Here is a 26,988-nt window from a genome sequence, read left to right as displayed (position 1 = left end):
CTTCTTCCCTCCTCCCTCACCCTTTGCCCACCCATCAGGAAGCTGAAACATGGCATGCTCTGTGCTGCGCAGCAGAGTGGCAACCCGAGTGAGGACCCAAATTATTGGACTAGTTGGTGCAATTGTGTACTTTCTAATCAATTATACGTGAATTCATATCTTTAACAGAATGTTGACAGTAAAGGCCTGCGGGAACAGCTAATGAACCTTGACATTCAGAGGAGAGCCTCTGAAAACAAGGAGGAGGATCCCATCATCCCGTTCGGGGAGCTGCCAACTGTTTCAAAATTTGGTGCTATTTCTCGCACTTCCAAAACCAGCTATCAGACAACAGGGCCAGTGCAAGCAATGGCTTCACAAAGCATTGCCACCAAGCCCATCAGTGTGTCAGGTAAGCAAGGTTACAATAACCCAGCACAAAATTCTCTTAAATGTAGGAAAGTATCCTCCTGGATATTGCAGTGAGTGAAGTACAGTAACTCTAGGGTGCAGAGGAGATTCACAGGATGTCACCTGGGATGGAACGTTTCAGTTACAAGGAAAGACTTTTTCTTGAGGTGTTGAGAGTAGACATGATTGAAGAATATAAAATTGCATGGGTATTTATAGGGTGAACTGCAGGAAAATTCTCCCCATTTCAGAGGAACATCTTTTTCATCCAGAGGGTGGTAATCTGAACCATTGTAAATAGCCAAGATCTTGGGGTCCAGAACAAGTGCGTAGGGGATACTTAAGTAGGTAATTAGGATGGAAAAGATGAGTGCAAGTCATCACTTTTATAGAAAATTCCAAAGCATTTTATAAGTATTTTAATGATGAGGATAATTAGTTAATTAATGGGGCTATTAGGAACCAAAGGGAACCAATGGACTCTTTGGTATTCACCCAAAGCAAAGGACTTTATAGTTGAAGAACTCGGGCAGAGAGACAGTGTTATCATTATAAAGGAGTTTTGAGACATATTCTATACAATGAAAGGCATGAGAGGAGACCCTGACAACCATTCAAATCTTCACTGGTCGCATGACTACAATGACTACAGGACATCAAGTGTTCAATGAGAGCATCATAGATAAACTAGGTAATTTGCAGGTCTGTGAGTCTAGTGATGTTACAGGGAAAACAAGAATTACCTACACACAAAAAAGTAAGAGTTGTTAAAGGACAGACAACATGGTTTAGTTATGGGGAGATTTTGCCTGTCCAATTTTAGTTTCGAAGAAGTGACAAAATGTATTGATGCAATGCAGTAGATGTAATTTATAATGATTATATTAATCTCATTAACAAGGCCCAACATGGAACACTGGTCTGTAAAGTTAGATATTTGTTGTATTCATATGATAATATTTGGATAAAAGGTAGAAAGCATGAATTATCAATTTGCTGATGACAAAGAAATTGTGCTGCTATTGATAATAAGCACAGTAATCGGGCTACAGAGTGACATTGATCAGCTGATAAATTGGGCAAAGCAATAGCCGAGGAATGTTGTGGCGACCCACTTTCTGTGCAGGCGAACCTGCTCACAAATAGCCAACGCGCGGGGGGAGACTTTGGTAATGCACCTCTGACGTCATTTCCGCCCGGAGAGGATGGGCGCTAGGGATTAAATGCCAGCGCCGCGAAGTTTGAATAAACTAGTCTTGAAACGACTTACCGACTGCGTGTCGTTATTTCAGCGCTGTGTGTAGCACATCGCTACATTGGTGACCCCGACGGTCCAAACGGGATTTGGACCAAAGATGACCAACTCTTCATCTGTTCACACAGTTTTGCTAAAACTGCCGACTTTCTGGACGCTGTGACCACACGTGTGGTTTAGCCAAGCAGAAGCCCAGTTCCAGATTCGGCAGATATCTTCTGATTCTACGCGTTACTATCACATGGTGAGTGCCCTTGACCAGGAGACTGCCGTCCAGGTTGCGGATTTCATACAGTCGCCCCCGGAAGAACGCAAGTATGAAGCATTCAAGGCGCTGCTCATTGGGACCTTTGGCCTCTCATGGCGTGAGCAGGGTGCCTGCCTGCTTCACTTGGATGGTTTGGGAGACAGACTGCCGTCAGCATTGATAAACGAGTTGCTGGCCCTGGCTGACGGACACAAGCCCTGCCTCATGTTTGAGCAAGCGTTCCTAGAGCAACTGCCCGAGGACATACATCTGCTGCTGGCCGACGCAGATTTCAGCAACCCCCGGAAGGTGGTGGCCCGGGCAGACATGCTGTAGAAAGCCAAGAGGGAGAGCGTGGCGTCCGTCGGTCAGATTACCAGGCCACGCGCCCAACAGTGGACCAGACCAGGCCCGGCAGGGGGGCGCACACAGCACAGAGGCAGGAGTGATGAGGACAGTGAACAGTGGTGTTTCTACCACCAACGGTGGGGCACAAAAGCCCGCCGTTGTCGCCCGCCCTGCAAGGGCCAGGGCCAGCTGCTGCTAATAACTATGGCGGCTGGCCACCAGGACAGCCTCTTGTACGTCTGGGACAAACAGTCAGGATGCCGCTTCTTGGTCGACACCAGAGCGGAAATCAGCGTCTTGCCCCCGACGGGGTACGGAACCCGCCAACAGGAAGCCAGGACCCATCCCGAGGGCCGCAAACGGCAACACGATACGGACCTACGGCACCCGCACAGTGCAGCTGCAGTTTGGCGCCAGCCGGTTCATGTGGGACTTCACACTGGCCGCGGTGGCCCAACCACTCCTGGGGGCGGACTTCTTTCGAGCTCACAGCCTGCTGGTCGACTTGCAAGGGAAAAGACTAGTACATGCCGAGACTTTCCAGACGTTCTCCCTGGGTGAAGCCAAGTTGCCGGCCCCACACCTGGACTCCATCACGCTGTCGGACAACGAATTCACCAGAATCCTGGCGGACTTTCCATCGATTCTGGCACCGCAGTTCACAGCAGCCATGCCCAGACACAGGGTTCAGCACCACATCCCGACCCAGGGACCACCCCTCCACGCCCGCGCATGAAGGCTCCCCCCGGAAAAGCTCCGCCTGGCAAAGGAGGAGTTCAAGAGGATGGAGGAATTGGGGATCGTATGGAGGTCCAACAGCCCATGGGCCTCCCCCCTGCACATGGTGCCCAAAGCAGCTGGGGGTTGGAGACCATGCGGCAACTACCTCAGACTGAACAAGGCTACAAACACCAGACCGCTACCCCGTGCCGCACATACAGGACTTTGCAGCAAACCTGCACGGGGCAAGAATATTTTCCAAAGTAGACCTCGTCCGGGGATACTATCAAATCCCGGTGCACCCTGAAGACATCCCCAAAACAGCACTTATCACCCCGTTCGGCCTGTTCAAGTTCCTCTGGATGCCATTCGGCCTGAAGAATGCCGCACAGACGTTCCAGCGGCTAATGGGTGCGATGGAACGCGACCTGGACTTTGCGTTCATCTATTTGGACGACATCCTTATAGCCAGCAATAGTTGCCAGGAGCATCTGTCCCACCTCCGCCAGCTCTACTCCCGCCTGAGTGATTTCGGCCTCACGATCAACCCGGCCAAATGCCAGTTCGGTCTCGATACCATCGACCCTGGGCCACAGGATTATCAAAGACGGGGCAACACCTCTGCCCGCCAAGATAGACGCAATCCACCACTTTGCCCGGCCCAACACGGTCAAAGGCCTGCAGGAGTTCGTTGGTATGGTGAACTTCTACCACCGTTTCCTCCTCTCAGCAGCCCGTATCACACGACCTTTGTACACCCTGATATTGGGTAAAGGCAAGGACATTACTTGGGACGATGAGGCCATGGCCGCTTTCATTAAAGCCAAGGAAGCCTTGGCAGATGCCACGATGCTGGTGCACCCTAGAACGGACGTTCCAACCGCACTCACGGTGGATGCATCCGACACAGCAGTCGGTGGGGTGCTGGAGTAACTCATCGAGGGGCGCTGGCAACCCTTGGCGTTCTTCAGCAAGCACCTACGACCACCCGAGCTCAAGTACAGTGCTTTTGACCGGGAGCTGTTGGCACTGTATCTGGCAATCTGGCATTTCAGGTACTTCTTAGAAAGCAGGCCGTTCACCGTGTTCACGGACCACAAACCGTTGACCTTCGCATTCACGAAGGTGTCCGATCCCTGGTTGGCTCGCCAGCAGCGACATCTGCCCTACATCTCCGAGTACACGACGGACATCCAGCATGTCTCGGGAAAGGACAACATCGTGGCGGACGCACTCTCCAGACCAGCTGTCCAGGCCCTGTCCCTGGGGGTGGACTATGCAGCATTGGCGGAGGCGCAGCAGGCAGACGACGAGGTGCCCAGCTACAGGACCGCAGTCTCGGGTTTGCAGCTGCAAGACCTCCTCGTAGGCCCAGGTGAGAGGACCCTCCTGTGCGACGTGGCTACCTGGAGGCGGCAAGTTTTCGACTCCATACATGGTTTGGCACACCCATCTATCAGGACAACCATCCAGCTGGTCTCCAGCAAGTTCGCGTGGCACGTACTTCGCAAGCAGGTCAGTGAATGAGCCAGAACGTGCGCGCAGTGCCAAACAGCCAAGGTGCAGCGGCACACTAAAGCCCTGCCGCAGCAGTTCGAACCCACCCACCGGAGGTTCGACCACATTCATGTGGATATCGTGGGCCCCCTACCAGTGTCCCAAGCAGTGCGGTACCTCCTAACTATGGTAGACCGGTTCACGAGGTGGCCAGAGGCAGTCCTGCTCACCGACACATCTGCCAATTCCTGCGCCCAAGCACTGATTACAGCCTAGGTAGCACGCTTTGGGGTACCGACCCACATTACCTCCAACAGAGGTGCCCAGTTCACCTCCAGCCTGTGGTCGGCTGTGGTCAGCCTGTTGGGAACGCAGCTACACCACACTACTGCCTACCACCCACAGTCGAACAGACTAGTGGAACGCTTCCACCGTCACTTGAAATCGGCTCTCATGGCCCGCCTGAGAGGACCTAACTGGGTGGACGAGCTTCCCTGGGTCCTGCTTGGAATTCGCACAGCGCCCAAAGAGGATCTGCATGCCTCGTCGGCCAAGTTGGTGTACGGTGCATCCCTGGCCGTCCCGGGAGAGTTCATACCAGCCCCAAGGGGGCAAGAGGAAGAACCCGCAGCAGTCCTGGACAGACCCTGACCCATGTACCCAAAGACCTGCAGAACTGTAAGTTTGTGTTTGTACGAAGGGGCAGACACTGGGCACCGCAACAGCGGCCGTATGAGGGGCCGTTCAAGGTGATCAACAACAACGGGTCCACGTATGTTCTGGACATTGGGGGGAGAGAGGAGGTTTTCACAGTGGACCGACTCAAACCAGCCCGTGTGGACTTGGCGCAGCCAGTCGAGATTCAGGCACCGCGGCGCAGAGGCAGACCTCCCAAACAGAGGCTGATCCAGACTGTGGACATTGTGGGGTGTATCGGCCAGTTCTGGGGGGGGGGGTTATGTGGCAACCCACTTTCTGCACAGGTGAACCGCCTCACAAATAGCCAGTGCACAGGGGGAGACTTTGGTAATGCACCGCTGATGTCATTTCTGCCCAGAGAGGGCGGGCGCTAGGGATTAAATGCCAGCACCGCGAAGTTTGAATAAACTAGTCTTGAAACGACTTACCGACTGCGTGTCGTTATTTCAGCGCTGTGTGTAGCACATCGCTACAATGTAATCAAAAATGCAAGATGCTGGAAATCTTGGGCAACATACACAAAATGCAGGAGGAATTCAGACAACGAGGCAGTATCAATAGAAGGGAATAAACAGATTGGTAGCCTCCAATCTGATAGCAATTTCTTCAACTTACAGAAATTTCTCCCCCCTACCTTGGTTTTTCCTTTCCCATTTCTGATTATCCTCTTAGCTCTTCTCATGACTCTCACCTTCCCATCATTTCCATGTGGTTCCCCTCCTTCAGCCCTTTCTTCCATGGTCCATTGTCATCTCCTATTAGATTTCTTCTTCAGCCCTTTACCTCTTCCACCTATCCCCTCCCAGCTTCCAACTTCACCCCCCTCTTCCACTCACGCATCTCCCTCCTCACCTGGTCTCCCTAGCATATGCCAGCTTATACTCCTTCTCCTTCCCCTCCCCTCACCTTATTCTGTCTTCTGCCTCTTTCCAGTCTTGATGAAAGGTTTCAGCACAAAACCTCAACTGTTTATTCCTCTCCATAGATACTACCTGGCTTGCTGAGTTCCTCCAGCATTTTGTGTGCTGCTCAGGAGGAATTTAGTCAAGTGTAGGAGGTCACCTGAAATATATGCAGTGAATGGTAAGGCTATACGGAGTTGTTGAGGAACAGAGCAACCTTGATTTGCAAGTACTAAGATCCCTGAAGGTGACAGCACTGATTCGGTGATTAAGAAGACACATGGGATATGTCTTCACACCATAGGATATAACAGCAAAAGTAGTGGGATTTTATAAAACATTGGTTAGACCGTAGTTGTGGTACCGTGTACAGTTCAGGTCACTACACTACAGGAGGATATGATTGCACTGAAGAGTGTGCAGAGCAGATTCACCAGGACATTGCATGGAATGGAGCATTTCAGTTATGTGGAGAGAGTAGATAGTTTGCTCTGAGAGGATCTAATAGAAGCATGTAGAATTGATTGGTGTATATTGGGTAGATAATGCAAAACTTTTTCCAAACAGATTCGTCAAAAACTAGAGACCATATTTTTAGGGTAATAGACTTAAAGGGGGTCTGAGGAGGGTTGGAATTTGTAACTCAGTCGTTCGTGGAGCCCTTACCATTATCACTGGATGAATTATCAAGGACGTGTAGACTGTGGATTAGTGTAAATAGGTGCTTGACGAATGGGGTAGGCTGCAAGGTCTGTGACATTGCTGTATAACCCTACAATTCTAAGAATTACCAATTTTTAAATTAGCAGAAGGAGTAAAATCACTTTCCTACAAAGATCCCCTAAAAGGCTGTGATGTTGTTGGAGAGTTACCAAAGCGTAAGCTTTCTACTGATAAATTGTCCTTGCATCAGGGCATCAAGGTCCGCAAACACAGAGCAGTCAGCAGGAATCTGAAAGGTTGAACGTGTTCAAGAGGCCCAGTTGTTCTAAAACCTCCTGTGAAGTTAGGCCAGTCTGCAATAGGTTTATTTGCTCACATCTGAGGGGAATTCTTCAATTCATTCGAAGCAGCTGTTTATAAGTATGTTACAGCAGCTCATGGCAAATGGACCCCAAGTCTTCACAGTACTACTTGAGAATATTGTCACCATTACAGCTGCAGGTGAAGTTAAAACTGGACTCTTAGACTGTTTTAAACTTGCCTTTATTTCCCCTTGGCAGATTATAATCCATATGGAAACCACAGCAGTTGGACAAACTCACCAGCCTCATATTCTCATCAAAGCTTACATGCTCAGGGACATTTTATTGACAGGTAGGGAGTTCTAACCTCTTGTAATAACCTGCTGCCTCCCACACTTCGTTACCACCTACCGCTCCAGGTGGCCCAGTACAGTAACAACACAGGTGTTGAGAAATTGGAACATGTGAGCAACACACACAAAATGCTGGAGGAACTTAGCAGACCAGGCAGTGTCAGTACAGTCAGAAGAGTACAGTCAGCGTTTCAGGTCAAAGGCTTTTGTGAGTCATGCTGAAGGGTTTCAGCCCGAAACGTTGACTATACTCTTTTCCTAGATGCTGCCTGGTCTGCTGAGTTCCTCCAGCATTTTGTGCATGTTGCTTGGAATTCTAGCATCTGCAGATTTTCTCTTGTTTGTGATTGGAGCCACGTGATGTGAGATTGAAAATGCTTTTGAAGAGCATTTTGAATGAGTGTTTAGAAGAGAAAGGAGTGACAGAAGAATGCTTAACCTCAAACTGGTTTTGCTTTTTGATTTATTTATTGCTGCTCCATGACCTAGTCTCCACCTCCTCTATCTACAAATTCCAACCCTCTTCTTCAGCCAAAATCCACCTCAGTCCTCCAGTCACCTCTGTGTCACCAGTCCCCTTCTCTTTATGCTGGCTATCTCCTTTCTGCACTCAGTCCCAATGCAGGGTTTCGACCCAAAGTGTTTACAGTTTCTTTCACCCCCACAGATGCTGCTTGACCAGTTCTTGCAGCAGGTTGTTTGTTAATCCAAATTCCAGCTTTGGACCATATCCATTAATAGCTTTATTAACAAACTATTGATCTTAGATTAGTAATTAATTAACAACTTAAACCTAGCTCAGATGAAGTATTCTCTATGTCCCTGGGTGAGTGCAGCTCCAACAATCCTCAGGAAACTGAACACCATCCAAGATAATGTTACTGCACTTGACCCCCATCCACCACCCTAAACATTCACTCCTTCCATCACTGGTGCACTGTGGCTGCAGTGCATATCACTGACAGGGTGCAAAGTGGTTTCTGCCCAGACTACCCCAACAGCACCTCCCTAGCCCACTAAGACAGATAAGAGCAACAGGTGCATAGGAATATAGGTTCCCAACCAAGTCCCACACCGTCCTGACAACAATCGCTATTACTTCATTACCAGGCGGAATGCAGAATTCACTCTGAAAGCTTACCCCCAGGTCATTTAATGGCACTAATTGCAGTTTCTAACAACCATATCTCCATCTCACCTGTCGAATTACAAGTCGACAGTGAGATCCAAGAGAATTGACAGGAGCCAAATTAAAATTGATACCAGCTCAGCAGACTGGGACTAGGGTATGATCGGAAAGAAAAACCAGCTGAGCAGACTGGGACCAGGGTATGATCTGAAACAGTGTCAGGCTTTTCGGACCTGGTGAGGTAGTATGGGACCCATTCTCAGACCCATAATGCAGAGTGAGTGAGAATGTGTATATATATATATATATATATATATATACATATATATACACACACACACACACACGCGCGCGTACATCAGAGGCTAAAGGTGGACACTCCTCGCTGTCGTACTACTTGAGAAGAATGTGTGCTGATGGTGAAACTGTACTTTGGTGGGTGGGAGGAGAGGCTGGAGAGTCTTTGTTGCCGATATTGCAATGTCGATTTATTGTAGTGTTTGTACCATACAGAGAGAGGCTGAACGTACAGGAAATGGCTCCCCATGGGAAGCACCCTGTGCCCCCCATACCTCCAACGGACCGGGACCAACTGAGGCTGGAGCTGCAACAAGTCAACCAGCAGATCAGCCAGCACAGTCAGCTTCGAGGGATGGAGGTATCCAAATGTTCCTGCAGCTCAAATATCTGCACTTGAATCTAAAGGTGGGGGCGGTACCATTGACCAGAGGGTATTTGACACAGCAGCATGATACTGCCCAGCCAACAGGGTATAACTGGATAGGAGAAAGAATCTCTTGGAAGGGGCAAGAGAGGTATCTGGGCCCAATGAGGGAAAGGGTGAGTGCTCAGGAGAGTAACTCTGGGGAGGTCAACAGGAAGGGAAGGACAGGAGAGGGTGGGGAATATGGACAGGAGCTCGAGAAAATCAAGGTAGGAAGATCTTTTGCTGGAGTCTGTTCACCTCCCTTCTTCCATGTTCCTCAAGATCAAGTGCCATGGGGTGTGAAAAATGGGGAATGTACTGCAGGTTGACATGCTCTTGCTCATCTCATTCCCTAGGTCGCCAGTAGCCCAGTGCTAGGCCAACGAGAGGTGGGAAGCCTCACCACACAACAGCACAGTTCTTGGCCCAGTCGAATGTCCAGCGAGCAGCTGAGCTTGGAACTGCACCAGGTGGAGAGGGAGATCGGCAAGAGGAAGCACGAGCTGGAGACGGTGAGTGGCCAGGACCTCAGCAGTGAAGCCTTGTCTGAAGATCATAATCCAGATCAGGCATGGACCTAGGTAGCTCCTCCAACTTTTCCTCCATGCAATAAGGTCATGTCGAATCCTCAAGACCACTTCTTGCCCCAGCTCCATGATCTATTCCAAATGTCAACTGGGGTGTATTTGGTGTCTCGCCATTCAGTGAACCTACAGTGCCAGATAAAGGAAAGTTTATAAGTTAACGTGCAAAGGACAGGGCAACAGTACAAAGCAACATAACTATGTCAGAAAGCCATATAGCATAGAACAGCTGCAAATCAAGTCAGGGTTTAATGCTCTTCATCTGAATGCAGAACAGGCTAGGAATCAGTGCTTTTTTAAGGCATGCAAATTTCTGAAAGGGATGTATAGGCTTGAACCCATAAGGTTGTCATTTCAGCATCAAAGTGTTCCCCTCTGCCCCCACCGAGCTTACAAATGCACATACATACGAATGAACATTGTGAGACTATTGGGATGGATTGCCAAAGGGCTGCAGGTGTCTTCTGTTGGATAGGTTCTTGGTTCATGGCTGCATCTCCAGCCTGTGAAATGTTTGGATTACAAACATAACCCGGGTAGGACCAGTAATTGGCCATTTAGAGCTGATCTCAGGTAAAGTTCCTTTATCTGGGAATTTTCTCCCACTTTACAGGATTGTCAGTGACCTGATGGTTGAGTGTATTGAAGGCAACAATGGATCTTTGGATAACAAGGGAAAGGAAAGAAGTGAGGATGTGGTCCCGAGGTAGAGATTCAACCATGGTGTTTCTGAATGGCAGAACAGGGCCGAATGGCCTATTCCTCCAGGACTGACTCCATCAGTGGAGCAGATTGGCTTTCAACTGGGCCTTGGGGCAGCCCTTCACTTTGTCCAGTTGTCTGGATTCAGGTACTGAGTGTCAGCTGAACCCCATTTACTTGGTTTGGATGAATCAGGAAGAGTGGAGACTTCTTTCTTCTGCATTGGAGAGATCCAACAGTGTCCCTAAGATCTAGTGTGTGTGCTTGTGCTGTGTACAATTGGCTGCTGCATCTTCCACATTATAACATCTCAAGTTAATACTCCTTCCTAACATCACCCTAGGCTGCAACCAGAGCTGTACCATCATGATTGTATTATGTAATCAATCCCAGACAATCAACTTTTGTTCGTTACACAGGAGAGTCGACCCTCATTGGAAGTGCAGTATAAGCTGGCATCGAGCCATCAGGCAGAGAATGGACAGCCTGAGCAGCAGCACAAACCCTCAGAGGATCTGCAACCTTCCCTCAGGTAACTGGTCCCAAGGGTGCTCAGCACATCTAGTTATCAGTGCAGACCATTCCACAGTGTGTCAGAAATCTCAGCCTCCGTCCTATTGTGCTCCATTTAATGTTTTATTTCCTGGAAATCTGCTTTAAAGCAAGACACTTTGACATTCAGTAAATGCAGGTTTACGCCCTCAGCTTTCAGAAAGGAGCAGTCCTGTGTTGTGTGAGCAGCCAACAACCATAGACACCCAGAGACCCTGCTGCTACATTCTGCTTATATCAGGTTAGTTAGTCCCATTCGTGAGTGACTGCCATAGATTCAGCCAACATCCTTGCTCTGGACTTGATTATGGTGCCTTGGGGTCTAATACCCAGTGCGGCCCACAGACTGACCTCGTGAACAGTGTGCCCAGTGAACTGGGCCTGTGTCCAGGCTGGTTGGGTTCAACCATGCGGGGTTAGGGTACTGCAAACGTTTTCTGGAAGGTATCATTTACTGGTGGTTGATGCAGGCCAGATTCTGGATTCATCTGGATTGTCAGTATTTTACCCACAGTTGTCTGTGTTAACACTGCGCACTTTCCATTATGATTGCTGAATATATTAAAGGGGAGGGGAGGTTTCTAGACAGAAAAGATGTCCAGAAGTATGAGGAGAGAGTGGTAATGAGACTTTAAAAAATACGAGCAAAATAAAACTGTTCAGACCATTGAGTCTGTTCTGCAATTCAGTCAAGGCTAACTACATTCTTCTGCCTTCTCCATGTAACCCCCCCCCCCCCCCACCCGCCAATGAAGAACCATCAATTTCTGCCTTACATATACCCAATGACTTGGCCTCCATCACCCACTATCACAACAAATTCCACTGATCCCTCAATCCACCACGCTCTGGCTGAAGAAATTGTTCCTTATTTCAGTTTGAAAGGGGTATCCCTTTATTCTGAAACTGTGCCACCTGATCTTGTATTGATAGAGATGGCAGATGCATCACGTCAGGACTAATGAATGGGGAACAGGATCTATGGGCTCTTGTGTTCCTATTCCGCTGGAGCTCAGAGCCCTGGAAGAGTTCTTTATTCGGCTGCAGAACTGTCACTGGTCAATGTGGGCTTCTCCCGAGCCCTTCACAGCTCTCACAGCTCTCCTTGCCAGCTATGTAACTATGAAGGTGCATGCTGTGGCAGTGAGGGGCTCCAGTATGGCTATGTGATTTTGCACATTCATAGGGTAGTGTTATTTCTACTGACATCACTAGCTACACTAGTCAAGCTTATTGTCATTTGCATGATGCAGGTGCAATGAGAAACTAGCAGCATCTTCACAGGCACATAGACTAGCAGCAGCTTCATAAACAACACACAATATAGATTATACAAGACAGTCACGAGAGGAAAGAAAAAGCTGCTCGTAGGAGAATAGCCATTCCTGAACCTGTTGCTGTGGGAAGTCTGACAGCAGCAGGAAGAGGAAGGCAAGATCCATGTAATGGGGATCCTTGATGATAAATACCACCTTCTTGAGGCAGCCTCTCCTGTAGATGTTGTGCCTATGATCCACTTCTTGTATGCCTGTGCCAGACCGTGATGCAACTACTAGTCAGGATTCTTCCAGCTTGGTCAGACTCAGTGTGCTGACCAAAATCCTGCCTCAGCTTCCCAATGAACAGAGAGCAGCAGGAGCCTGAACAATGTGAGGAGTTTAGGGCTGAGGGTAAGCAACTTGTTAATGTAACAGATGCACTCTGTCCATGCTTGAAATGCTAAAACCTCTCTGTTTCTTGTTGCAAAGTGAAAGATGCAAGGTCGGGGCCTCTGGCTTCACTACAGACAGCTCCGTCAGCGCACTGACCAGCAAAGCTGCCTCTCTCAATCTGGCCCTTGACACAGAGGGAGCAGGGGACCACTGCGACAGCCAACAGAACGGCCTTTAAACAAATGGAGACAGCAACTGTCTTGGACAAGTCCACTCAACATCGTGTTAAAATATACAGCACTGCAAGCAATGGACTTGACACACCACTCATCTAGATGCAATGCGTCAAAGTAGCATTGAGTTTTTTTTTGTTGTTGTGTGTGTGTGTAAACTTTATTTTATTAGCATGCATGCCTTGGCTTGCAAGGCATGGGACATATTCTTATGATTACCTGGTTAATCTTAGTGAAGTAATCTCACCTTATGTACCCCAACTTCAGAACTGTGCCTGCAACAGCGCAAGTTATTGAAGTCACATTCCCATGGGATTCTGAGATGATGTGACGAAGGTCAACGTCACAGATGGAACCTTTTTAGTTCCACCACAGTGAGGAGCAAATACTTCCACTAACACATGTAATCGAAAGCTGTTACTTTCTGATAGAAAGAAGCTCTGACCTCTTTCTTTGAGCAACCTTCCTCAGAAGGCGAGTGAGGAGGGAAGAAATGGTCAGAAAGGCTTTCACCAAGGGAAAAGTAACACTCTTAAATATTGTTGTTGTATTTACTTTCCACAGGGTGGAAATTAACTAATCCAAGAGCAGCCTAAGAGGAAAGGGTTACTGCTTTCTGAAAATGAACTTTATTGAAGTTAATGCCTCTCTTTGCTTAGCCTATGTTAACTACTGAGGAGTATCCACATCCCAAAGGTCGTGGAGCAGCTGAAAGGTCACGCCTGCTGGTTCCAGTGAGAGGGTGGGTCATCCCAAGATCAGACTATCATTGAGGAGGAAGCTGGGTGGAGCTCTAGCTTGTGTGTCTGGGCTGACCTGTCAGTGAGGCAGAGATCTGGGCCATGTCTCCCAAGCCATAGTCTGTGATGGGAGAGGAAGTTGAGCTAGACTTCCAGTGGAGAGGAGATGAGGGTGCTGAGGCATGAATTACCAGTGCATGATTGAGAGATTGGAACCACTGTGGGATTGAATGGAGTGATAGGTTTGTGTGGAAGAAGTTCAGTGTAAAAAGGGCTGGGTTATAATTCAGAAGGTCTTGGAATACGGTGCAGAATTGTTTGCAGGATACTACTGTGCTGCACTGACCTTTCAGTTTCTCTGTTTTGGCTTGTGAAAGTGGTACGAGATTGGACCATCGCACAGCTGCACTCTAAGGAACGATATTGTACGTTATCAGTTTTTTTTCCAGTAAAACTGTTCAGATAAACCTGAATCACAAATGATGGAAAAAAGCCCCATAAAAAGCAGATTCTGGGTGCCATTCTAAAGGCTTGCTCTTTTTTTCATATCCGCAGCTAGGTTAGACTGAATGGGTAATTAGTGCTGATTCTCTGGGGCTGATTGAGTGATGAGTTTATGAATCCCAGACCCTGCTTGTGTGGGTCTGATTATAGGATTCCAGATGCCCAGTGAGAGCTGTACATATCTGAAACAAAAATGGTTAAGCTGTGAAGGCAGGTGCTGGCTGCTTGGTACCTCTGCAGTATATCTCTTTCTCAAAGCTAACCAGGACTAACACTTTCAGATTGAATCTTGATGGAAAAGATTGTTGGCTGGGAGTGTTATTCATTGCTGAGTTCAGCTTTATGCAGTTTGTTTTGAAAAATCCTTGTGAAATAACATTTAACTGTGTACTTTACTACAAATTTTCTTAAGACCATGGAGGCCGATATAATTTCAAAATGTGCTTCCAAAATCTGTTCTGTTTTATTTCAGACCCAGCTGTGTTTCTCTGACCTTGTGTCTCTTTTCCTGTTCGACAGTGTTCATCACAGCAGCTTTACACTGTTGGTTCTGACTAAATTGGGGGGGCTAGGACTGCTACCTCAAAGTGGGGTAGGGGCTGAAATTAATCAGCAAAGGATGTGAGCCTAGCAGTTCCCCAAAGCCTTGGCTCTGATTTGCTTCTCCTCTTCTCTCTCTCTCTACCCCCCCCCCCCCCCCCCCCCCCACACGGCCCCTGCCATTTCAGTGGAATTGGCCTTGGTCTGTACTTCGCCCACAGGTTAATACCCCTTGTATCTCAGCTGGAGCCTTTGCTGTCAAGGAGGTTATGTCAATAAATCAATACTGTCCTCAAACATTAATGGTAGAAGGTTCACAAAATGATTCCCAAATCCCTGGGAATCAACCTGAAGCTGGAAGGTGTTCTCAGTCCAGGCAAATGATACCACATCTCTTGTAAGCACTTCCAAATGAGGATTAATTCCTTTCCATCCTCTCCTCCACCTTCTGTAACCAGCCCTGACATTGACATAATGTCAGTGATCCCTCCCAAACAAATACCTCCCCACCTTCCCCTAGCTTTAAAGTCTTCTTATCTTGCGTCAGATTTCTAGTGTGCACTTTGCCCTCGCTGGGTGCCAGTGTGAGTGGGCAAACTGCCTAAATGAGGATCTGTTGTAACCTGCTGTAAGGAAAGGGCCATCAGCTCTCACTGAAACAACTGATAGGGAGATTCAGCACTTCCCTGTATTATTTTATTTTGGCTGATTTCTGGTGTAGAGTACTGCCTATTGCAGTGATATTTATTTTCTCAGCTATGTGATTGTAATTTTGGTACTTTTATTAGATATTTTCCTTCAAATCGATGCCAATACTAAGCACTGATATTCAGTCTGCAGTTGTCTGGCCCCACAGTGGCTTGAGTGCATGGAGTCACAGTGTGTCAGTGCAGTGGGAGGTGTATCCTTCTGACACTAATGCTGACAAGTCCTTGCCCAGCATTGCTTCTCTCGCTTGCAGTTCCCCATCCCCGATCTTGTCACAATGACTTCTGTGAAGTTGTTTTCTTTGGAAGGGCTGCAAACTGCTGGCTGGGACACCATCCACACTCCTGCTTCCGTGCACAGGTACCTGGGCTTTCTGGGGCATTATGGTGGCAGGGGTTGGGAAGTAGTGGAAACAAGTGGTCAGGTGACCCTCAGAGTGGTGCTTATGTCCAGATTACAGAGTGGAGTCCAAACTTTCCATTGAGGATAGGCTGAGGGAGATGGTGAGCTTTGTTCATTATTCTGGTACAGCTGAGTGGTGGTGTTACCTAGGAGAGGAGAGGAAGTGAGTTATCACCTACCCAGGTTTACGGTGAGACCACATCGGGGCCCAGGTGCCCACAGCTTGGTCCGCACACCAAGGCTGATCACAGCAGTCTGTGGTCAGGCCCAGGATTTTCCAAAACACTGTTATCTTCAGCCTTCTCCCTGTCCAGCTTATTTAATTTTCCAGGTTCCAGCCGTGATACAGTAGCAGTCAGTTGTCAGTCCTATCCACAGTATGCATCCACCCCACACCCACCACTCTTGTTTCTGAAGAGCTCTGCCCCTCTCACTTTCCCAAGCCCAGGTTTACAATCTGCCATATTGCCAAGACAAAGTACTTCTGTCTTCCTCATTTGTGGGAGTGAATGGGACAAGGTGCCCAACATCTCACCCATATCCTTCCTGCCTTGCCCTCTTGCCTTTGACCTTACTCATAATCTTTGTGTATCCTGCTGATAATCAGTGAGGGATCAAGAGTGAGCACCCACAAGTTGGAGCCTGAGTTGGGTATATTGGAATTAGTCCTCTTGGCTGGTGAAAATCAAGACTGGGAGGGTTTGTTTTGGAGAGCACTGGCTTCAGCTGTATCCTACACTTCAACATGAAGTATGTTTTATTTAACCCTGCCAATACAGGAAAGCCATCAGCTGGGCATGTTTATGAAAAAGCATGAGTTAGCAACCTCGTGCCATCTATTGTTTGCGTCTTGCTAGCCACTTATTGCTAGCTCCTGGGGTGGAATCATTTTCATTCTTCAGACAGAGCAGTGATAATGTGTGAGATATATGCCATCAGATTAGACTGGTTTGGTGCAGAGAGAACATTACCAGCACCAGACCATAGGGCAGATCACTGGCAAAACATCAGGGATCATACCAAGCCATTCATTTATACCGGTACATCAGACAGATCAGTATGCAGACTGTCTTGCTTCCAGTCTCTCCATCAAATTTACTGCTGCAACTTTTCCACAACTCTCATTCCCCTCTCTCCCTTTTCTAAAATATTCAGCCCCCCCATTCACCATCAATTCATCCTCCCTTTGCCTTCTCTCCACTCTATCCCGCCCTCTCCTAACACCTAACCTGATCTGTCTGCCCATACCACCCCTCACCCTTCGTTCCAAACCCTTTCATCCTTACAACTGCTCCACCCGCTCCAGTTCTTCCCCACTCACGCTCCCCTGCCTGCAGGTTCTGGTGAGGGTCAGAGTGTGTGAGAGGTTGTGCTCCACTTTGCACCCCGTGTGCTGCAGACGGGGCAGTGATTTTCCTGGGGTGAGTTGGACCAATGCCCTGCCTGTAAAACCTGGCCCATTCACCCACCTGTAGCACATGCTGGGGACAGCCACTGTGTCTACCCTGTACATTGCTCTAAGCCATTGTGAGCTCGCTCTCTCTTCAGAGGCCCACCATTATTTGGTGCTGCCAGAGATCCTGTGGAGAGAGTGCATGATGGATGCTCTGAGTGTGTAACATTGTTAGAAGAAGAGCCCCAGACACCACCTGATGTTGATCCTCGTGCAGAGAGTATTGCCTTCTCACACATCAGCTTGTTTAGTTTTCTTAAATTAAGGTAAAAAAAAAATAAATTTCCTGAAAATTTTGTTTGATATACTCCAGTATGGAATGTTTTAGAATATCTTTCTCCAATGTGGAATGTAGCTTTTTTCCTTTGTAATGAATTCACTGTGTGAACATTGTTTTTTGCCTTTGTATAGTACAATAATATTCTGCTTCAGTACTGGGGAAAGGGAATCAGTAAAGAAACTGTTCATGAGATTGTTCTGCTTGTCAGAAAGCAAATGCAGTTTGTCAAACAATAGAAGTTCACAAGGACTTCAATAAATTGTTTAAAAAGAAAACAAAATTTTGAATTGCAACCTGTGTCCTTGGTGTTATTTATTGTTCACCACTTCTGTGCTTCTCTCTCCCTCTGTTCCCGCACTATAGTAGGTCACCCTGCGAAAGGAAAGATGCCATTAAGCTGGAAAGAGCACATAGGAGATTTACAAGGATGTTTCTGGCACTCAAGGGACTAAGTTTTGGAGAAAGCTTGAGCATGTTGGGATGTTTTTCATTAAAGTGTGGGAGACTATAAAATTGTGAGAGGCGTAAACATGCATTCTTTTTCCCTGAGTAAGGGAATCATGAACTATAGATTTAATGTGAGTGGGGAGAGATTTATTAATAACTTGAAGGGCAGCTTTTTCAATGAGAGTGGTCCAGTATATGGAATGACCTGCCAGTTGAAGTGGTTGAGGCAGATACAATTACAATCTTTAAAAAACATTTGATAAGTACATGACTTGGAAAGGTTTAAAGGCATATGGACCAAATATAGACAAAAAGGGCTAGCTTAGGTGGGCACCTTGGTTGCCAAGGACTAGTTGGGCTGAAGAGACTTGTGTTGTATTACTCTATTTAAAGACGCTTGGGCAGCCAACTGGATATGAAAAGCTTAAAGGGATATGGGTCGTTACGGTAAGTGGAACTGGCTTAGATGGGAATCTTGGCCTCATGGACCTTTGGGCAAAAGGCCTTGTTTCTATGCTGTATGACTGTGACAGTGTTCCTACCTGTGATCAGATAAACAAGTAGCAGAATGTCCCTGCTGAGACATTTTATAAGGTCAGTACAGAACATCTTCATATTACCTCATCACATTTCAGCCTATTTCGTCTGCATTAAAATATTCAGACTGCACTTTTAAGAGTCACAAGTACTCTCAGCCACTGAAAAAGAATTTTACCTTGTAAGTAGGCAACCCTTTGATATTTAAATAGTGAACCCTCATTCTAGCTTCTCCAGAAGGGGAGCATCATTGTCTCACCCCCTCACAGAGTGATACAGCACGGAAACAGGACCTTCAGTCAAATGGTCCATGTCAACCTAAGCCAGACCCATTTCAGATTCATGTACTTCTGAAATGTACATTGAAACATACATTGGTGCAGACAAGTAAAGACATGGATGTGCTGGAGCAGCCCAGAAGTATCACCACAGTCTGACACAACATAGCATGCCCACCATGTTCAGCAGCACAAGCCTCCCTCTCCTGCTCCACCTCTCTCTATTCCCCCTTCTCTCTCTCCCCCCTCTCTCTTCCTACCCCTCTCTTAATCCCCCCTCTCTCTCTCCCACTCTCTGTTCCAATCCCAGCAAGAGCCGCCTCCAGTGGACTCATAGACTTTGGGCTTCCATCAACCTTTAGGTTTTGATTTTCAGTATCAACTCTGCCAAGACTCACCGATAAAAGGGCCCCGAACTCCAGGCCTCAAACTCCACAGGATCTTGAACTTGACTTGCCAATTTGCGCATCTAGAGGGTTATCGGCCCTCATGTCTCTGGCCTGCATTGATCTTTGATCCATGGGGGACACAGGGGCATCAGCTCACTGGTCTTTGTCCACTATGCTTGCCAGCCCAGAATCTGTCTACAGATGTCCTTTGAACATGTCCTGCAGAATAGAAACCTGGACTCTGGCCTGATCTCTAATACCCCACATCACTGCCCTAAAGCCTGATGTGACTCCTACAATTCAGTGTTGCAAAATGAATGGTCATGTACTTTGGTTGCAGAAATAATCATGCAGACCATTTTCGAAACATGAATATCCAAAAATCTGAGATGCATGGGAGACTTGGACTAGTCCTTGTGCAGAACATCATAAAGGTTAACTTGCAGTTTGAGTTAGTCATGAGGAAGGCAAATTCAATGTTCGTATTCATTTCAAGAGGTCTAGAATATAAGAACAAGGATCTGATGCTGAGGGTTTATAAGGCACCAGTGAGGCCTCACCCTGACTATTGTGAGCGGTTTTGGGCTCCTTATCTAAGAATGGATGTGCTGGCATTGGAGAGGATGATTCTGGGAATGAAGTGGTAATACAAGGAACTGTTTATAGCTCTGGGTCTGTACTCACTGGAATTTAAAGGATGGGGGGGGTCTCATTGAAACTTTTTGAATGTTGAAAGGCCAACTCAGAGTAGATGTGGAAAGGATGAGGGAGTCTAGGACAAGGGGACTCAGCCTCAGGATAGAGGAGCGTCCATTTAAAACATGCAGAAAAGTTTTTTGAGCCGGAGTGTGGTGTATTTGTAGGATTTGTTCCCACAAGCAGCTGTGGAGGCCAGGTTGTTGGGTGTATTTCAGGCAGAGTTTGATAGGTTCTTAATTGGGCATGGCATTAAAGGTTATGGAAGAAGGCTGGGGAATGAGTTGAGGGGAAAAAGGATCAGCCATGATTGAATAGTGGAGCAGACTCGATGGGCCAAGTAGCCTAATTCTGCTCTGTTGACTTATGGTCTAACTTCCCTCTCTGTCCCCAAAGTTGTTGGAGTGGACTGCTTGATGCTTTAGCTCAAGAGGATTCTGTGATGAGGGACAGAGGCTAAGGAAAGTTTCTGATAAGATCCTTTCTTTGTCAATTGGTGCCTAAGCTGGTGTGAGAATCGGTCAGGGTCAGTGGCATATTCGTGTCAGAAGTGGGAATTCTGGGAGACCATCTAAGTCACAATAATAGACAAACACAATCTGTCTAAACTATTAACACACAAACAATTGTACTTCTCATCAATACTGAGTACACTATTTAAACAATCATAATCCAGGTTCCAAAAAAGTATGTGAACCTCTGGGTTAATGCCACCTATACAAGCTATTTTGAGTCAGGTGTTCCAATCAATGGGATGAGATTGGAGGTGTGGGTTGTAGAAGTTGTAGGAGAGGACATCCTGAAATACCATGGTTTGGGGCTGCTTTGCTGTCTCAGGGCTTGGGCAGCTTGTAATCATTGAATCTTGAATTCAAAAAAAATTTCAAGACATTTTACAGGGGAATGTCAGGATAGCAGTCTGGCACCTGAAGCTTAATAGAAGTTGAATAATGCAACAAGACAATGATCTGAAACATGAGTAAATAAACAACAGAATGGTTTATAAAAGAGATTTGTGTTTTGGAATGGCTATGTCAGAGTCCAGACTTTAACCCAATTGAGATGCTGTGGCGTGACCTGAAGAGGACTGTTCATGCAAGGTATCCCAGAAATTTATGAACTGAAAAAGTGTTGTATGCAGGAATGGTCTAAAATTCCTCCTCGCCATTGTGCAAATCTGATCAGCTACAGGAAACATTCAGTGGAGGTTATTGCTGGTCATGGAGATTCTACCAGTTATTAAATACAAGGGTTTACATACTCAGTCTGGACTGTGAATGATTAAATGTGTTCAATAAATATATGAAAAGTATGATTGTTCATGTGTTATTAGTTCAGACAGATTGTGTTTGTCTATTATTGTGACTTGGATAAAGATCAGGCCACATTTTATGAGTAATTAATACAGAAAACCAGGTAATTGCAAAGGGTTCACAAACTTTTACATCTGAACATCTGCGTGAGATGCATCCAGCTGCACTTGTTGACAGAATATGCTCTAATTTGTAGGAAACAAATAATCTGGGTGATTTAAGAGAAGGAAAGGGAAAAGACGGACAGAGTGCTGAGTACCCCTGCGGCCATTCCATACCTCTTTGGATACTGTTGAGGAGGGTCAGCCTACCAGGGCAGAGCCACAGCAACCAGGTCTCTGTCTAAGCCTTGTGAAAAAGTCCATAAGACAAAGGAGCAGAATTAGGAAATTCTGCCCATTGACTCTGCTCCACTATTCCAACATGGCTGATTTATTATCCATCTCAACCTCATTTTTCTGCCTTCTTCTTTTGATGCCTTTACTGATCAAAATATATTAACCTTCCCAATGACTTGCCCTCCAAGCCAAAGAGAATATAACAAGTTATGTAGAATGCTGAAATGCAGGAACTCCATGGCAGTAATTCTGAATTGCTGCCTGTACCGTCTGCTAGTGAGGGTAGGACTGAGATCATTTGGCAGATGAATGTGTGGCTAAGGAATTGGTGCAGGGAGCAGGGTTTCAGATTTCTGGATCACTGGGATCTCTTTTAGGGAAGGTATGACCTGTATATGAAGGACAGCTTCCACCTGAACCCAAGGGGGACCAATATCCTTGTAGGCAGGTTTGCTAGAGCTGTTGGGGAGGGTTTAAACTAATTGGGCAGGGGGATGGGAACTGGAATGAAAGGGCTGAGGGTGGGGCAATTGGTATACAACTAGATGTATTGATAGATGTGTAGTTGGCTTTTCAGAAGGCTTTTGACAAGGTGCCACAACACGAGGCTGCTTAGCAAGTCAAGACCCCATGGCATTACAGAAAAGATTCTTGTATGGATAAAGCGGTGGCTGATTGGAAGGAAGCAAAGAGTTGGAATAAAGGAGGACTTTCCTGGTTGGTTGCTGGTGACTAGTGGTGTTCCAGGGGTCTGTTTTGGGACTCATTCTTTTTACATTATACAGTGGTATGCAAAAGTTTGGGCACCCCTGGTCAAAATTTCTGTTACTGTGAATAGTTAAGTGAGTAGAAGATGAACTGATCTCCAAAAGTCATAAAGTTAAAGATGAGACATTCTTTTCAACATTTTAAACAAGATTAGTGTATTATTTTTGTTTTGTACAATTTTAGAGTGAAAAGATGGAAAGGAGCACCATGCAAAAGTTTGGGCACCCCAACAGATTTAAGCTCTCAGATAACTTTTACCAAGGTCTCAGACCTTAATTAGCTTGTTAGGGCTATGGCTTGTTCACAGTCATCGTTAGGAAAGGCCAGGTGATGCAAATTTCAGAGCTTTATAAATACCCTGACCCCTCAAACTTTGTCCCAAAAATCAGCAGTCATGGGCTCCTCTAAACAGCTGCCTAGCACTCTGAAAATTAAAATACACTGTAAATGATGCCCACAAAGCAGGAGAAGGCTATAAGAAGACAGCAAAGTGTTTTCAGGTAGCCATTTCTTCAGTTCATTATGTAATTTAAGAAATGGCAGTTAACCGGAACAGTGGAGGTCAAGTTGAGATCTGGAAGACCAAGAAAACTTTCTGAGAGAACTGCTCGTAGCATTGCTAGAAAGGCAAATAAAAACCCCCGCATGACTGCAAAAAGACCTTCAGGAAGATTTAGCAGACTCTGGAGTGGTGGTGCACTGTTCTACTGTGCAGCGACACCTGCACGAATGTGACCTTCAATGAAGATTCATCAGAAGGAAACCTTTCCTGCATCCTCACCACAAAATTCAATGTCAGAAGTTTGCAAAGGACCATCTAAACAAGCCTGATGCATTTTGGAAACAAGTCCTGTGAACTGATGAAGTTAAAATAAAACGTTTTGGCCACAATGAGCAAAGGTTTGTTCGAAGAAAAAAGGGTGCAGAATTTCATGAAAAGAACACCTCCAACTGTTAAGCACGGGGGTGGATCGATCATGCTTTAGGCTTCTGTTGCAGCCAGTGGCATGGGGAACATTTCACTGGTAGAGGGAAGAATGAATTCAATTAAATACCAGCAAATTCTGGAAGCAAACATCACACTGTCTGTAAAAAAGCTGAAGATGAAAAGAGGATTGCTTCTACAACAGGATAATGATCCTAAACACACCTCAAAATCCACAATGGACTACCTCAAGAGGTGCAAGTTGAATGTTTTGCCATGGCCCTCACAGTCTCCCAACCTAAACATCATCAGAAATCTGTGGATAGACCTCAAAAGAGCAGTGCATGCAAGACGACCCAAGAACCTCACAGAACTAGAAGCCTTTTGCAAGGAAGAATGGGTGAAAATTCCCCAAACAAGAATTGAAAGACTCTTAGCTGGCTACAGAAAGCACTTACAAGCTGTGATACTTGCCAAAGAATGTGTTACTAAGTACAGACCATGCAGGGTGCCCAAACTTTTGCTTCAGGCCCTTTTCCTTTTTTGTTATTTTGAAACTGTAAAAGATGGAAATGAAGAAGTAATCTTGCTAAAAATATTAAAGAAATGTGTCATTTTTAACTTTATGCCTTTTGGAAATCAGGTCATCTTTTACTTGCTTAGGTATTCACAGTAACAGAAATTTTGACCGGGGAGCCCAAACTTTTGCATGCCACTGTATGTCAATGATTTGGATAAGGGAATTGATGACTTTATTGCAAAGTTTGCAGATGATATGAAGATAGGTGGAGGGGCAGGTAGTTTTGAGGAAGTATAGGGCTACAAAAGGACTTGGACAGATTAGGAAAATGGGCAAAGTGAATGATGGAATAAAATGTTGGAAAGTGTATGGTCATGCACTTTGGTAGGAGAAATGAAAGAGTTGATTATTTTCTAAATGGAGAGAAACTTCAAAAATCTGAGGTGCAAAGAGTTTTGGAAGACCTGCAGGATTCTCAAAAGGTTAATTTGCAGGTTGAGTTGGTGAGGAAGGCAAATGCAATGTTAGCAATCATTTCAAGAGGACTAGAATACAAAAGCAAGGATGTAAATTTGAAGCTTTATAAAGCATTGGTGAGGCCTCACTTGGAGTTCTGTGAACAGTTTTAGACCCCTTAAAGGATGTGCTGACATTGGAGAGGGTTCAAAGGAGGTTCACGAAAATGATTCTGGGATTGAATAGCGTGTCATATGAGGAGCATTTGATGGAATTCACTGGAATTCAGAAGAATGAGGGGTGAACACATTGTAATCTATTGAATGTTGAAAGGCCTCAGTAGAGTGGAAATGGAGCGGATGTTTCTATGGTGGGGGAGACTTAGGCCAGAGGACACAGCCTCAGATTAGAGGAATGTCCTTTTGGAACAGAGATGACGAGGAAATTCTTTCGCCAGAGATTAGTGAATCTGTGGAAATCTTTGTCACAGGTGGCTGTGGGGGCCAATTATTGGGTATATTTAAGGCTGAGGTTGATAGATTTTTGACTGGTCCAGGCGTGAAGGGATACAGGGAGAAGGCAGGAGACTGGGCCTGAGAGGGAAAATGGATCAGCTATGATGAAATGGTGGAGCCAGACTCAATGGGCTAAATGGCCTAATTCTGCTCCTATATCTTATTGCAATCTGTTGTGAGACTGTGAGGAAGGACAGACAGATGATAGGGCAAAATTGCAGTCAGTGGGATGAGTTGAAGTGTAACAAGGGGCAAAATCAAAAAGAGTAAAGAATACAGGTCTGAAGGTGTTATATTTGGAACACACAGGTAGATGAACTTGTAACACAGTTACAGATTGGCCGAAATGAATGTTGTGAGCATCTCTGAGCCATGGCTGAATGAAGATCTTAGCTGGGACCCTAACATCCAAGGATACACATTGTATTGAAAGGACAGGCAGGTAGGCAAAGGGGGCGGTGTGGCTATGTTGGCAAAAAATTCAATCAAATCCTTATGAAACCTCCTGGGTTTCTTGTTGTAAGTCTAGGGAAGACACTCTGCAGTCCCGCCAAACTCATGAGATGAGACGGCTCTCCCATCCCAAACCCCAGTTTGTGTGGATGCTGTGTAATTTACATCTCGGTGGAATGAGTCTCTGGCTGAACGTACTCCTGTGCCTAACCAGTACATTATGGAGTGGATGGGAGTCATTGTCCAAGATGGCATGCAACTTGGACAGCATCCTCTTTTCAGACACCACCGTCAGAGAGTCCAGTTCCACCCCCACAACATCACTGGCCTTACGAATGAGTTTGTTGATTCTGTTGGTGTCTGCTACCCTCAGCCTGCTGCCCCAGCACACAACAGCAAACATGATAGCACTGGCCACCACAGACTCGTAGAACATCCTCAGCATCATCCGGCAGATGTTAAGGGACCTCAGTCTCCTCAGGAAATAGAGACGGCTCTGCCCCTTCTTGTAGACAGCCTCAGTGTTCTTTGACCAGTCCAGTTTATTGTCAATTCGTATCCCCAGGTATTTGTAATCCTCCACCATGTCCACACTGACCCCTTGGATGGAAACGGGTCACCAGTGCCTTAGCCCTCCTCAGCTCCAGCACCAGCTCCTTAGTCTTTTTCACATTAAGCTGCAGATGATTCTGCTCGCACCATGTGACAAAGTTTCCCACCGTAGCCCTGTACTCAGCCTCATCTCCCTTGCTGATGCATCCAGCTATGGCAGAGTCATCAGAAAACTTCTGAAGATGGCAAGACTCTGTGTTGTAGTTGAAGTCCGAGGTGTAGATGGTGAAGAGAAAGGGAGACAGGACAGTCCCCTGTGGAGCCCCAGTGCTGCTGACCACTCTGTCTGACACACAGTGTTGCAAGCACACGTACTGAGGTCTGCCAGTCAGGTAATCAATAATCCATGACACTAGGGAAGCATCCACCTGCATCACTGTCAGCTTCTCACCCAGCAGAGCAGGGCGGATGGTATTGAACGCACTGGAGAAGTCAAAAAACATGACCCTCACAGTGCTCGCCAGCTTGTCCAGGTGGGCGTAGACATGGTTCAGCAGGTAGATGATGGCATCCTTAACTCCTAGTCGGGGCTGATAGGCGAACTGGAGGGGTCTAAGTGTGGCTTAACCATAGGCCGGAGCTTCTCTAGAACAACCCTGTTACAAATTAGAGACATGAAATAACAGACAGTACACTGCATACAATTAAAGGAATTGTATTTATCAATCTTAACTAAAGGGTTAGTAAAGAAAAACAAACAGAAAAGTGTCCATTTTAATTAAACAGCCAAAAGTGCACAAATTGGAGCTCATCTTGAACTACTCTGTCACTCCCACACTAGGGTCTCTGTCTGTGTAAGAGCACATACCACCTTCCAAACATTGCTTGCAATCCACCTCGAACAAATGGGTCTCCCACTGGGTCATATCCTACAACTGGTTCTTCCCAGCACCTTCTCTTTTCATCTTCTGCCGAACCAAAACCCCAAGACCCCTTAGTGTCCCTCACCTAAAAAACCTCCCCTCAATTCCACCAACCTAATTGGATGGCACACATTCCTCATCATTCCTTATCTTTAACAATAACCCAATCAGTTTGAAAGTAGAATGGACTTCTCTTACAGAACTGCTAAATGAAATGCCTACAGCATAACAGTAAAGATGAGAACTAGAGCCTTACATTTAGAAAAAGGTGAAATAGGATCAGTAAATGCAGATTCCTTGGGTAGAGTTAAAAACTG

General features: G+C 46.4%; 1 protein-coding gene across 3 annotated transcripts in view; it reads left to right on the top strand.

The window, feature by feature from the left end:
• Nucleotides 1-17,854, top strand: part of LOC140737308 (roquin-1-like) — a 151,515-nt gene extending 133,661 nt beyond the window's left edge. For all 3 annotated transcript variants that reach the window (XM_073063731.1, XM_073063733.1, XM_073063732.1), the window contains 6 exons: nucleotides 169-391; nucleotides 7,282-7,375; nucleotides 9,019-9,163; nucleotides 9,568-9,723; nucleotides 10,917-11,029; nucleotides 12,798-17,854. In XM_073063731.1, coding sequence (XP_072919832.1) covers nucleotides 169-391; nucleotides 7,282-7,375; nucleotides 9,019-9,163; nucleotides 9,568-9,723; nucleotides 10,917-11,029; nucleotides 12,798-12,939 — 873 coding nt within the window. In that variant the 3' untranslated portion in view covers nucleotides 12,940-17,854. The remainder of the gene's footprint in view (nucleotides 1-168; nucleotides 392-7,281; nucleotides 7,376-9,018; nucleotides 9,164-9,567; nucleotides 9,724-10,916; nucleotides 11,030-12,797) is intronic.
• The last annotated feature ends 9,134 nt before the right edge of the window (nucleotides 17,855-26,988 follow it).

The sequence above is a fragment of the Hemitrygon akajei genome, chromosome 12, assembly GCF_048418815.1.
Source record: "Hemitrygon akajei chromosome 12, sHemAka1.3, whole genome shotgun sequence".
Classification (NCBI taxonomy): Eukaryota; Metazoa; Chordata; class Chondrichthyes; order Myliobatiformes; family Dasyatidae; genus Hemitrygon; species Hemitrygon akajei.
This window is presented reverse-complemented; position numbering and strand designations above follow the sequence as displayed.